This window comes from Rhinopithecus bieti, unplaced genomic scaffold (genome assembly GCF_001698545.2).
Source record: "Rhinopithecus bieti isolate Rb0 unplaced genomic scaffold, ASM169854v2 scaffold_22548, whole genome shotgun sequence".
Classification (NCBI taxonomy): Eukaryota; Metazoa; Chordata; class Mammalia; order Primates; family Cercopithecidae; genus Rhinopithecus; species Rhinopithecus bieti.
In genome coordinates this window covers 864669-877840 of record NW_016810469.1, presented here as the reverse complement: position 1 = coordinate 877840, position 13172 = coordinate 864669, and the positions used below count along the sequence as shown (strand labels likewise).

At 49.2% G+C, this 13172-nt stretch overlaps 2 protein-coding genes and 1 pseudogene across 2 annotated transcripts in view; 2 read left to right on the top strand and 1 right to left on the bottom strand.

Moving 5' to 3' along the window:
- The window catches only part of SNIP1 (Smad nuclear interacting protein 1), a 22026-nt gene extending 16781 nt beyond the window's left edge, over nt 1-5245 (bottom strand). The window contains exons 1-3 of the mRNA XM_017892143.1: nt 5167-5245; nt 2570-2806; nt 1214-1316 (exon numbers count right to left, since the gene is read on the bottom strand). Coding sequence (XP_017747632.1) covers nt 1214-1316; nt 2570-2793 — 327 coding nt within the window. The 5' untranslated portion in view covers nt 2794-2806; nt 5167-5245. The remainder of the gene's footprint in view (nt 1-1213; nt 1317-2569; nt 2807-5166) is intronic.
- On the top strand, nt 5176-5769 carry LOC108542218 (40S ribosomal protein S27-like; annotated as a pseudogene).
- A 76-nt stretch (nt 5770-5845) lies between these two features.
- Nucleotides 5846-13172, top strand: part of DNALI1 (dynein axonemal light intermediate chain 1) — an 11026-nt gene continuing 3699 nt past the window's right edge. Inside the window, 6 exon segments of the mRNA XM_017892127.1 lie at nt 5846-5898; nt 5900-5990; nt 6524-6669; nt 8753-8922; nt 10997-11175; nt 11523-11687. Coding sequence (XP_017747616.1) covers nt 5846-5898; nt 5900-5990; nt 6524-6669; nt 8753-8922; nt 10997-11175; nt 11523-11687 — 804 coding nt within the window.

The window sequence follows — 13172 nt, the reverse complement described above, 5'->3', positions numbered from 1 at the left end:
TCTCGATCTCCTGACCTCGTGATCCGCCCGTCTCGGCCTCCCAAAGTGCTGGGATTACAGGCTTGAGCCACCGCGCCCGGCCGGAGATAAGGTCTTTAAAGAGCTGATTAAGTTAAAAAATGAGGGTAGGGCCCTCATCCAATATGGCTGAGAAAAGACACCAGGACAGAAAAAAGATTATTTAAGGGTACAGCAGAGAGGTAGCCATCTGCAAGCCAAGAAAAGAGGATTTTTTTCAGGAGAATCCAAACCTGCTAACACCCTAATTTTTGACTTTTAGCCCCAGAACTACAGGAAAATGAATTTCTGCTGTTTAAGCCACCTACTCTATGGTATTTCATTATGGTGGCCCTAGGAAACTAATATAGCCACTCTGGAAAACAGTCTGGCAATCTCTTAAAAGAATTAAACCTGCAACTACCGTACAATCCAGTAATTGCACTCCTGAGCATCTATCCCAGAGAAATGAACTCTTATGTTCACATAAAAACCTGTACACAAATGTGTATATAGCAGCTTTACGTGTAATAGCCAAAAAATGGAAACAACCCAGATGTTCTCTAATGAGTAAGTGGCTAAATCCATACCATATGGATACCACTCAGCAATGAAATGGAACTACTGAGAGATGCAACCTGAATAAATCTCCAAAAGATTCTGCTGAGTAAGAAAAGACAATCCTAAAGGTTACATACTGTATGATTCCATTTACACAACATTCTTGAAATGACAGAATTATAGAAACGAAGAACAGATTAGAAGTTGACAGAAGTTAAGGAAGGATAAAAGTGGGAAGTGGGAAATAAGTGTGTGTGGCTACAAAAGGACAACACGAGGTATTCCTTGTGGTGAAGGAAATGTTATCTTGACTATATCGATGTCAATATTCTGATGATGATATTGTACCACAGTTCTGTTATGAATAGATGCTACCACTGGGAGAAACCAGGAAGAGTATATCTCCCTGAATTATTTCTGACAACCGTATGTGAACCAATAATAATCTCAAAATAAAAAGTTTAATTTAAGCAAACAAGCAGAAAAAAGAAATACACCCAGTTTTCAGAAAAGCCCACTGGAGGTACAGGTAGAGATGTAGGCGAGTGTGCGTGCACACATGCGCACACACACAACACACACACAGCCCTCTTTAGCTGTGATAGGAAAAGGCTCTCAATTTGGACCCAACATCAAAACACCCCAATCCACTTACCTGCTTCACTTTGACTGTTGAGTAGTGAGGACTTCGGTTTCTCTTACTCCGAGGAGACTTGCTTCTTCTCCCTGAGGACTTGTTTTTCTTTTTGGGTGGGGACCTATACAGAGCATGGTACACAGGATTTTATTGCAATTTCCCTTCCCCCATAAAAATTAGCTTCCAGTATCAGGCTTACCTACTAACACAAACACTGCTTTTGTGAAGGTATCTGCCAGTCACATTAAAGGAGTCACGAGGTTCACTTTCCTAGCTCTAACATCTCCCTTGCATTCCATACTCACATAGACAACTGTCTACTGAACCTTCTCACTTAGGTAACAAAACTCTTAATTTCCAACCCTTCAAAAACCTTTCCTCTCCTACTCCTTGCCATCTTGCTAATTGGCATCACCATCCGGAAGTCACCCTTGATTCTTTATCCCTCACTACCAACACCCCTACCATCAGGAACAGTCCATCCTGTGGTTCTACTTCCTCCCTATGCCATCTCATTCCTACCACCCACCTTCTTGACCACTATACTCCACCGACACTGGCTTTTTCCCATTTCAATCATAATTCATTCTACTTCAAGTTCTTTGCAGATGTTGTTTCCTCTGCCTGGATCTTTAAGAGGTTGAATCATTCCTATCACTCAGGTCTGGGCTCAAATGACACCTCTTTAGAGAGGCCTCCTCCCTCTTCTCTCCAATCTCTCACTATCACATTACTGTTATAACCTATCAATAATACTTGTTATTGAAACTATTTTTTTTTTTTTTATCATCTGTCTCAGGGTTAGAGCACGGCCAATTTGGCACTGGTGAAGATCATCTAACTGAATCATCCTTGCAGCCCCAATACCTAGGGCAGTCTTTCACACTTAAAATAGGCACTCAGTAAAACTATGGTGAATGAATGCATAAATAAATGAGTCTAGCAAGAAGTAACTTTTTTTTTTTTTCCCAGTTTCTGTTAGGTAGCTCGCCTAGACCTCGATGTGAAAATCTTTCTGGCAGGTAACTGGAAAGACAAGGCCCACACTCCATTTGTGGGCGGGATGGGGAAAACCTCATTCCAATTTAACAGATTATCAGTGCTATCTGTTGGGCTACACTCTTCGAAGTGCTGGGGACACAAGAATGAAGGAGTGGGATCCTGCCGGTTTGTCATTAGGCGTTGAACACCGAGCTATAAGGCAAGTGACAGAGCAAGCATAACACAAGCACGACTGGATCACTCTCAACAGTCCCTCAGGATTAAGTCCGGGCTGCTGCGCCCAGCATTCAAAACCTGTTTCAGATGCTAGCCCTGCCCGCCTTTCTGAATGAGCCCAACCCAGCGTCCATCCTGGGCTGCTGCCCCACTTACCGGCTAACTCCTCGGGCTCGGTTCCCGCGGTGGCCCGGGCGGCCCGGCTCGCTGGCCGGCGGAGACGGGCTACCGCCAGAGTGGTCTGGACGGCGGTGGGCGGGAGGTGCGACTTCTGGGCTGAGACGCTCCTGCTTCACCACCACCCCCGCCGGCAGCACCATGTTCCCGTCCCGGTGTCTTCGCCGGCTCCCTCGCTCCCGTTCGCTCTTCACCGCCTTCATTCTGTGATTTTGGCTGAGCGAAAGAAAACAGATCCGTTGGGTTCCTCTAGCTGAAGGAAATGACGAGTTTGACTCCTGGACTTCCGCTTCCGGGGTGCCCAACCTCCCAGAAATCCTTGCGGCAGAGAGTAAACACGTGACTACTCCCTAGTGGGCGTGGCCACAGCGACCGGCTTGGGTGGCGGGAGTTTCAAGTTTCAAAAACAAACTTCTGGCTGGGCGTGGAGACTCTCGCCTGTAGTCCCAGAACTTTGGGAGGCCGAGGCTGGCGGATCACCTGAGGTCAAGAGTTCGAGAACAGCCTGGCCAACATGGCAAAACCTCGTCTCTACTAAAAATACAAAAATTAGCCGAGTGTGGTGGCGCGCGCCTGTAATCCCAGCTACTCGGAAGAATGAGGCAAGATAATCGCTTGAACCCGGAAGGCGCAGGTTGCAGTGAGCGGGGATTGCACCACTGCACTCCAGCCTGGGCGACAGAGCGAGATGTCTCAAAAACAAATAAACAACAACAACAAAAAACTGGGAAAAAGCAAACCTCTCAAGACTGTTTGTTGCCACATTATTAGTAATTACAAAACGTGGAAACAATGTAAATACCCAGCAGTAGGGAAGTTAGCCAAATTAATGGGTGTTATGTGGCCATTAGTAAACCATTTACAAACTTTAAAAACCCTGACTTGTTAACGACAAAGCAGGATACAAAATTGTGCGCAAACTATAATTACATTTACATTTGGAAATAGAAGGAAGGAAGAAATGGAAATGCAATCAGAGATGATAACCCATGGGCAAATCATTAGCTTTTCCTCTTCTGTTTCCTGAACTTTCTGCAATGCTGTTGGGGCTCAGAAATCGAAACCCCAAAATATGGCGCACTGACATGCTGAACTGAAGAAGCCTCAATGTTCCTTCCCGGTGCCCACCGTCTCCCCCAAAGCGCAGGTCTTTATCTGCCTAAAATACAGACTACCAAAAGGAAAAATTGTTTCTTTCTTCTCCTCCCAAGAATGTAATCACACCTGACCCGAGACCCTTATACTGTCAAAAGTAGCTGTTTACAGCCGAGCACGGAGGCTGCAGCCTGTAATTACGGCGCTTTGGGAGGCCAAGGCAGGAAAATCGCTTGAAGCCAGGAGTTCCAGACCAACTTGCCCAACATAGCAAGACTCTGTCTCTACAAAAATTAAATTTGGCAGGGGATGGTGGCTCGTGCCTGTGGTCCCAGCAGAGACAGGAGGATCGCTTGAGCCCAGGAGTTGAAGGCTGCAGTGAGCCGTGATGGCACCACTGCACTCCAGCCAGGGCTACAGGTTTTTTGTCTTCAAAAAAACCAAACCAAAACAAAAAAACAACAAAAAACTATTTACAAATGTATCTCTGTTCCCTTATTAATTCATTCTGCCTAGTAATCCCTGAGCAGAATTCCTCCTTCTCCCAGCCTCGTAAGTCTGTTTTACCAGGAGGGTATATAAGCTTCTGAACTCTTTTTGGGGTGGATAATCACGCTGTGATTCTCCCCGTGTATACACTTTAAATACATTCGTATGCCTTTTCTCCAATTAATCTGCCTTTTGTGAATTGATTTTTGAGCGACTCTTCAGGGGGCAAAGGGGAAGTTTCCCATTGGCTCCTACATTCTCATTTCTCCTTTAATTAGAAAAATACTTCGGGCCAGGCGCGGTGGCTCACGCCTGTAATCCCAGCACTTTGGGAGACCGAGGCAGGCGGATCACAAGGTCAGGAGTTCGAGACCAGCCTGGCCAACATGGTGAAACCCCATCTCTACTAAAAATACAAAAATTAGCCAGATGTGGTGGCAGGCACCTGTAATCCCAGCTACTCGGGAGGCTGAAGCCCAGAAGTAGACGCCTGTTTTTTTTTTTTTTTTTTTTTTTTTTTTTTTTTTTTTTTTTTGAGGCAGAGTCTCGCTCTGCTCGGCCAGGCTGCGAGTGCAGTGGCCGCGATCTCCAGCTCACTGCAAGCTCCGGGCCTCCCGGGTTTTACGCCATTCTCCCGCTCCTCAGCCTTCCCAAGTACTGGGAATACTACAGCGCCGGCCACCTCGCGCCGGGCTAGTTTTTTTATATTTTTTTAGTAGAGACGGGCTAGCCGGCTTTCACCGTGTTTGCCAGGATGCGGTCTCGATCTCCTGACCTTCGTGATCGCCCGTCTCGGCCTCCCAAAGCCTGCTGGGGCATTAAGATTACAGGCTTGAGCCACCGCGCCCGGCCTTAGAAGAATCGTTTGAACCTGGGAGGTGGAGGTTGCAGTGAGCCAAGATCACTCCACTGCACTTCAGCCTGGGCAACAGAGCCAGACTCCGTCTCAATTTAAAAAACAAAACAAGCCCTTTCTGGCGGTAACGACCTACCCATGAGAACATGCCTCTTGCAAAGGATCTCCTTCATCCTTCCCCAGAAGAGAAGAGGAAACACAAAAAGAAACGCCTGGTGCGGAGCCCCAATTCCTACTTCATGGGTGTGAAATGCCCAGGATGCTATAAAATCACCAGTCTTTAGCCATGCACAAACGGCAGTTTTGTGTGTTGGCTGCTCCACTGTCCTCTGCCAGCCTACGAGAAAGGCATACAGAAGGATGTTCCTTCAGGAGGAAGCAGCACTAAAAGCACCCTGAATCAAGATGAGTGGGAAACAATCTCAATAAACACATTTTGGGAACAACAACAACAAAAAAACCCTTCAAAAAACCTAGGAACTCCAGATGACTTCCTTTGGGAATTGTCCCTTAATCCTTCTTGAGGAGTCAGGAGATGACTCCTGTTTTTCAGGTGACAAAATTGGGGCACGGCAAAGGTGATCTGCCCACTTCATTCAAATCGCGAGCTAGACGCAGCGCAGGGACTCGAACCAGCGTTTTCCTTGCTTCCAAGAGTACAGGGACGAACCGGTGAGCAGAAGGCCTAAGAAGCCAGGAACAAGAGGTTTCCGCCCAGGAGGCACAGAATGAAACTCGTCGGTTGTTGGCCCCGCCCCACTTCGAAGCTCCGCCCAGGCCAAGAAGCGCGGGGGCGGGAGTGAGGGGCGGTTTCCATGGTGACGGCAAACAAGGCCCACACTGGACACGGCAGCTGCTGGGCTGCTACTCGCCGCCGCCATGATTCCCCCCGCAGATTCTTTGCTCAAGTATGACACCCCTGTACTGGTGAGCCGGAACACGGAGAAACGGAGCCCCAAGGTGAGGACGGGGGCTCAGGGGACAAAGCCTCGAAACTCCAATGGGGAAAGACACGTTCCCTCACTGAGGGTCAGCAATCTCAAGGGACAGGGATTGCAGCGACTGGGAGTAAAAGGAATTGGGAAGTCGGAGAAGGAGGGTGAGAGGATTGTATAGGAAGCCCAGATGTTGGGTGTGACCCCAGAGGGCAGATTTAGGATGGGGAAGGAGATCACAGGGAGATGGATGGGGCTCACTCTTCTTCATGGTACCCGGATCCAAGAATAGATGAGGTAGTGATTTCCCCATCACCAGAGATGTGAAAGCCCATGCCTGAGCACATATGCCAGCAACACTTGTTCAAGCATTGAGTTGGGACCAGACTTAATGGCCTCCTTCAGCTCTGTGACATAATTTCTGCTGAGAAGACCGACCCAAAGTAGGCTAGGAAGAGGGGAGAACTGTGCAGAAGACCTGGAGCGATCTACAGGTTGGGGATGTGTGGAGCTGAGCTCCTGAACCATTTCCTGCCCTCACCTGTGCCTTCATCTCAGGCTCGGCTACTGAAAGTCAGCCCCCAGCAGCCTGGACCTTCAGGTTCAGCCCCACAGCTACCCAAGACCAACCTCCCCTCAGCTCCCTGTGTCCCAGATCCTACAAAGCAGGCAGAAGAAATCTTGAATGCCATACTACCCCCAAGGTAAGAAAGTAGGAGCAGTGGCTGGGAGAAGGCCTAGGCTTTGCATCGTGGATTTTGGGAGTGTGGGAGGAGGCACTCTGCCTCTGTTCCTGGCTGGGGTTTTCTCTCAGTATCACAGAGCTCCTAGAACTTACATATGGCTGGATCCTGGCACGCTGGTGGGAGACCTCTTCTCAATCTACCCTTGTTTCCTGCATGCTGTCACCCAATCTCATGGCTTTAGATACCACCTATGTGCTCCCAAATGTGTATTTCCAGCCCTGTCCTCTCCACTAACCTCCAGGCCCATATAGTCTTCTACTTCCTCATTATCTTCATGAAGATATCTAATAGACATCTCAAACTCAACATATTCAAACTAAATCGCAATTTCTTCCTCCCCCAGTCTGCTCATCCCCCGTCTTCTGAGAACTTTTTACTAGGGACTCAAACCACCTTTCATTCCTTTTGGTCACTCTCACAGCATGTGTACTATCCTTCATCACATTCTTTTGGCTCCACCTTCAAATTCTTTCCCAAATCCAACCACTTTTCACCACCTCTGCTTCCATCATATCATCTTGCTTCTCGTCACTGGTGGCCACTCGCACTGCTGCAATGGTCTCCTGTCTGAAAACACTGCTTCCACTCTGCTCCTAAAATCTATCCTCCATACAGCCCCTAAGTCATAAGTCAGATCATGCCAGTCTCTGCCCAAAACTCTTTCATGGCTTCCCATCTCGGACTAAAATCAAAAGTCCTTACAATGGCCTGGAAGATGTGGCATGATCTAGCCTATGATATATCCCTGACCTTATCTCCTGTTATTCTGTTTCTTGTTCACTGTGCTGAATCCACAGGGGCCTCACTTGCTATTTCTTTCTTTCTTTTTTTTTTTTTTGAGTCAGAGTCTCACTCTGTTGCCCAGGCTGGAGTGCAGTGGCGCGATCTTGGCTCACTGCAAGCTCTGCCTCCGGGGTCATGCCATTCTCCTGCCTCAGCCTCTCGAGTAGCTGGGACTACAGGCGCCCGCCACCAAGCCCGGCTAGTTTTTTGTATTTTTAGTAGAGACGGGGTTTCACCGTGTTAGCCAGGATGGTCTTGATCTCCTGACCTCATGATCTGCCCAGCTTGGCCTCCCAAAGTGCTGGGGTTACAGGCGTGAGTCACCGCGCCCGGCTCTCACTTGCTATTTCTGAAATGCCTCATTCACTCTCCCATCACAGGGCCCTGACAGCTGGTGTTTTCACTGCCAAAGATGTTCTTCCCTTGATATTCTCCTGGTTCCTTTCATTTCTTCACTCAGGTCTTTCTCAGATGTCATTTCTTCCAGGAGGCTCTCCTTGAGAATTCACTATAGCAGAGCACCCCTGTCCAACATGATCTCCTCTTCTTGCTTTTTTCTTCTGCAGCAACATGCCTTTTCATCTATTTTTATGTAATAAGTTGACAGCACAGTTTGTAAGGCTATGAGGAAAAGGGAAAACAGTGAAAGAGAGACTGTCATCTCCTCTGAGGTGGAGGTCAAAGGATGGGGATAACTTTTCAGTTGATTCCCTCCCACCAATGATGCAGAAATCCTCTCCCCCATGGCACTTCAAACTTCCTCCGTGTGATTCCACATCCTGGCCATCTCTGCCACAAGGTTCACTGTGGGGGCCTACACAGGCACACACCTTCACGAACCTCCCCGCCCCTGATACACACATCTGCCTCTTTCTCACTTACACAAGGTTCATGATGTCCTGTGTTTCCCACCCCATAAGTTGGTGGGTAGTTCCTACTGTTCAGATCAAGCAACAACCATAAATCGGTCTTCAACATGTTAGGAGGGTAAGATCTGAAATGGTGGGGAATTATTTCACAGAGGCCCGTTGCGGTGGTGGAAATTGTCCACCACCTACCCATTCCCGAGGTCCCTATGGAGGCAGCATAGCGGGTGTGGCTTTGGAACCTCACATCCCAAGGGATGGAGGATTCTGGGTTGGTGGCAAAGCTGCCCCTCACTGCTGCTCAGGCAGAGGGTTCAAAGGGCCCTCTCTGCTCATGTGCTGGGGACCCTCGAGTCAATGGGTTTTGCTCAGTCTTGCTGTGTCTGCCACAGGGAGTGGGTGGAAGACACGCAGCTATGGATCCAGCAGGTGTCCAGCACCCCCAGCACCAGGATGGACGTGGTGCACCTCCAGGAGCAGTTAGACTTAAAGCTGCAGCAGCGGCAGGCCAGGGAAACAGGCATCTGCCCTGTCCGCAGGGAACTCTACTCACAGTGTTTTGGTGAGTGAGCCAGGTGAGGGATGGACACTACACACCCTACTGCTCCCTTCCCTTCACCTTCAGCACAGATCCAGGCCTGAGCACCCTAGAGCTGGAGCCCATCTCATACTGGAATCCCCTTTTCTCCCCCTGCCTGACCCACCCAGCAACAGCTAACTGCCCTCTTTCCCTTCCCAGTTGAAGGGGGTCAGCCCCTCCACACCTGTGGGTATCTCTCGTCAGGCAGGACAAGAGACTGAGAAAAGAAATAAGACACTGAGACAAAGTATAGAGAAAGAAAAGTGGGCCCAGGGGAGCAGTGCTCAGCATACGGAGGAACCGCACCAGCACCGGTCTCTGAGTTTCCTCAGTATTTATTGATTACTATTTTCACTATCTCAGCAAGAGGAATGCGGCAGGAGAACAGGGTGATAGTGGGGAGAAGGCCAGCAAGAAAACATGTGAGCAAAGGAATCCGTGTCACAAATAAGTTCAAGGGAAGGTACTATGCCTGGATGTGCACGTAGGCCAGATTTATGCTTCTCTCCACCCAAACATCTAAAGAGTAATAGATCAGTGTTGTGGCCAACATGTCTTGCCTCCCACCACAGGGCGATTTTTCTCCTATCTCAGAATAGAACAAATGTACAATCGCGTTTTACACCGAGACATTCAATTCCCAGGGGCAGGCAGGAGACAGAGGCTTTTGTCTTATCTCAATGGCAAGAGGCCTTCCTCTTTTACTAATCCTCCACAGCACAGACCCTTCACGGGTGTTGGGTTGAGGGACAGTCAGGTCTTTCCCATCCCATGAGGCCGTATTTCAGGCTATCACATGGGGAGAAACCTTGGACAACATCCGGCTTTCCAGGGCAGAGGTCCCTGCCCTGGACCTCCCTGCACAGCTTTCCGTAGCGCATTGTGCCCCTATTTATCGAGAATGGAGAATGGTCATGACTTTTACCAAGCATACTGCCTGTAAACATTTCGTTAACAAGGCACATCCTACACAGCCCTACATCCCTTAAACCTTGATTCCATACAACACATGTTTCTGTGAGCTCAAGGTTGGGGCAGAGTTACAGATTAACAGCATCCCAGGGCAAAGCAATTGTTCAGGGTACAGGTCAAAATGGAGTTTCTTATGCTTTTCTTTTCTACATAGACACAGTAACAGTCTGATCTCTCTCTCTTTTCCCTACACCAGCCCCACCTCTTCTACAAGTCCTCCAGCTGCCAGCCACTGTATTCTTGGCAACTTGAGTTCCTCACCCCTTAGCAGATGTTTGGAGTAAAACAAGAACTTCTATCTGTTTTTCCAAAGATTTCTATAATAAGCATGTGCTAATTTTTTAGTCAGAAAGATTAATGTTCGGTATTTACATCCATCCATCCATGAATATTTGGCCCTTGGTCCAGAAAAATATTGTGATTTGTTGTTAACCGACAGACACGAGAGATTTAAGATGCACCTCCTTGAGTGCTGGTGTCAAATGGCTGTCCCCCAGCCCAGTCTCACTGGCTCTTATGGATGCCGATCTGCAAACCACCTTCAAACTCTCAGGCAGCTGCAGGGTTTAGCAGGCTCCCCCATCCGTGTGTTGTTACGCTTCGCCCTCCAGGTCAGCATTTATGGGGAGATAGGCGGGCAAGCTCTAGACGTTGCCGTTTCCAGCCTCAAACCAATGCAGCCAAGGGGGCACGCAGGATGTCCCAGCTGCTTTAAAACAGCTGCCATCTTTAAACAGAAAAAGTCAGGTTTTTTCGAATAGTAACCAGTTTTTACCAAAGGCCAGAAGGGAGGGGACCCAGTGCTGTAAACAAACCAGAGCCTCTTGTTTCCTTTGCCCTGGACGACCCAGGTTTGCTGACTCTGTGCTACTCACAAGTGCCAAGTTCAGAGGAGTCACTGTATGGCAAGGCTCTTTGGGCCACTGAAGGCAGCCTCCCTGAGGCCCTTCTCTGAGGCTTTGTACTTTGTCTCCAAGCGAGAACACCCTAATGTCCTTCCCAAGAGGAAGGGTGTTTGCAGTAGACATAGTGCAAGCCCCCTCCCCACGCCCTGTCTGATCTCATGGTGTGTGTGCATTGGAAGATGAGTTGATCCGGGAGGTCACCATCAACTGTGCGGAGAGGGGGCTGCTGCTGCTGCGAGTCCGGGACGAGATCCGCATGACCATCGCTGCCTACCAGACCCTGTACGAGAGCAGCGTGGCGTTTGGCATGAGGAAGGCACTGCAGGCTGAGCAGGGGAAGTCAGACATGGAGAGGAAAGTGAGTGGGGTTTACCGTGACCCTTGGCCCCGTCTCTTCTGTAAACCTCAGGGCTACGTGCTTATCATTCCAGCACTACATTCTGGCCTCCTAAGGTGCTCTCCTGACAGTCACGACACTTGGACCTGCATCACCTCAGTGAGGGACCCCTGGTTGAGTATGATGGCCAGCCTGGTGGTCTTGGCAGAGTTGTCTCCACTGTGGACGCTCCATGCCAGGCACTGACCTCCCACCGGGTGGCAGTATATACCCTGGCAATGTCTTATGTCCCATGTCCCTTCCACCCAGGCTCACACCATTCCATTCACCTGGCGACATCCCAGGATGACTGGTCATTCTCTCCTCAGATTGCAGAATTGGAGACGGAAAAGAGAGAACTGGAGAGGCAAGTGAACGAGCAGAAGGCAAAATGTGAAGCCACCGAGAAGCGGGAGAGCGAGAGGCGGCAGGTGGAGGAGAAGAAGCACAATGAGGAGATTCAGTTCCTAAAGCGGACGAATCAGCAGCTGAAGGTAATCAATGCGCAGGCTGGGGTGGAGGTGCCCACCGCCCCGAGACCTAGCCCCACGGGCCAGGCATTCGGTTCCTTTTCCATGGCTTTTAAATGTTTGTCCACATGCACTGCCAAAGAATAAAGGAAGCTGACTTTGGTGGTGGGAGAAGGGGAGGGCTCCAGAGGGGGTCTCTATGCTCAACTCCAAATCTCTGAGGCGCCTCAGCCTGGCTCTCCAGTGGAGGATTCTTCCCCCTGGAAAAAAGTTGCCCATCCTCAAGGAAGAGGTGGATATGGCAAAAAGTGAAACTCCGTTCCCCTGGAAGCTGGTATGTTGGGGGAGAGCAGGGCTCCAGCTGGCTTGCGTGGTAGTGCTGTCCCATGGCTGTCTCCTCTGAGGCACTGTTTTAGGGCATAACCAGGGAAGAAGTCAGAACCAGTGGGCAGCAGGGCCCTTTGAGAGGAAGAACCATTTCAAATCAGAAACCTTCCCCAGGAACGTGGTCGGGGAACCCAGGCATAGGTGCTCTTCATCGAAGCCCAGTGCCAGCAGTGGTCTTTTATCTAGCTGAGGTCATGGGAGGGAGGGGGCTGCTGGACACAGCTGGGCAGGAGGCCATGCTACCGGCACTGCACCTCCCAGCTGTTTGGTCCAAAGGTTCTCAAAAGGTAGGCCCCAGACCAGCATCATCCTCACCTGGCAAATGAAGCAAGACAAATTACTGGACCCACCCCAGATCTACCGAATCAGAAAATTTGGGGTTGGGGTTCAGCAATGTGCTTTAACAAGGTCTCAGGTGATTCTAATGTTTGCAAAAGTTTGAGCATCACTGTTCTGGAGAGATGGCCTACTGACATTTAGTGGCTTTCTCCCACGGCCCTGGCCAAAGGACCCTGGATGGATTTCCCTCTCCTCCCTAGACTCAGATAGAAACCTTATGGTCTTGACATTGGCAGGCTTGTTAGGTCTACACACCAGCAGGACTGGCCATTTGCAATAAAGAAGGCTTTCTATTAACCACTACTGGAACTTTTCTTGTTGCTGAAAAGTTAAACAAAAAGAAAAGCAAGACACTTTCACAGCCATAGATGAATCTGTTTCCTTAGCAGCCTCTGAGGCTGCTTTCCTTAACTGCCATATTCCTTTTTCACAAGCCTGAGTTCCCCGGTTCTTCCTGGATTAGCAACAAGAGCAAACCAAATACCTTACCATATTTCTAACATTTAAAAGCAATCTTGTAATCTCCAGGTTGAAAGATTCTTTAGAAGTGGGCATTTTAAATTTTTTTTTTTTTTTTTGAGACAGAGTTTTGCTCTTGTTGCCCAGGCTGGAGTGCAGTGGCATGATCTCGACTCATTGCAACCTCTGCCTCCCGGGTTGAAGCGATTCTCCTGCCTCAGCCTCCCAAGTAGCTGGGATTACAGGCACCCACCACCATGCCTGGCTAATTTTTTGTATTTTTAGTAGAGATGGGGTTTCACCATGTTGGCCAGGCTGGTCTCT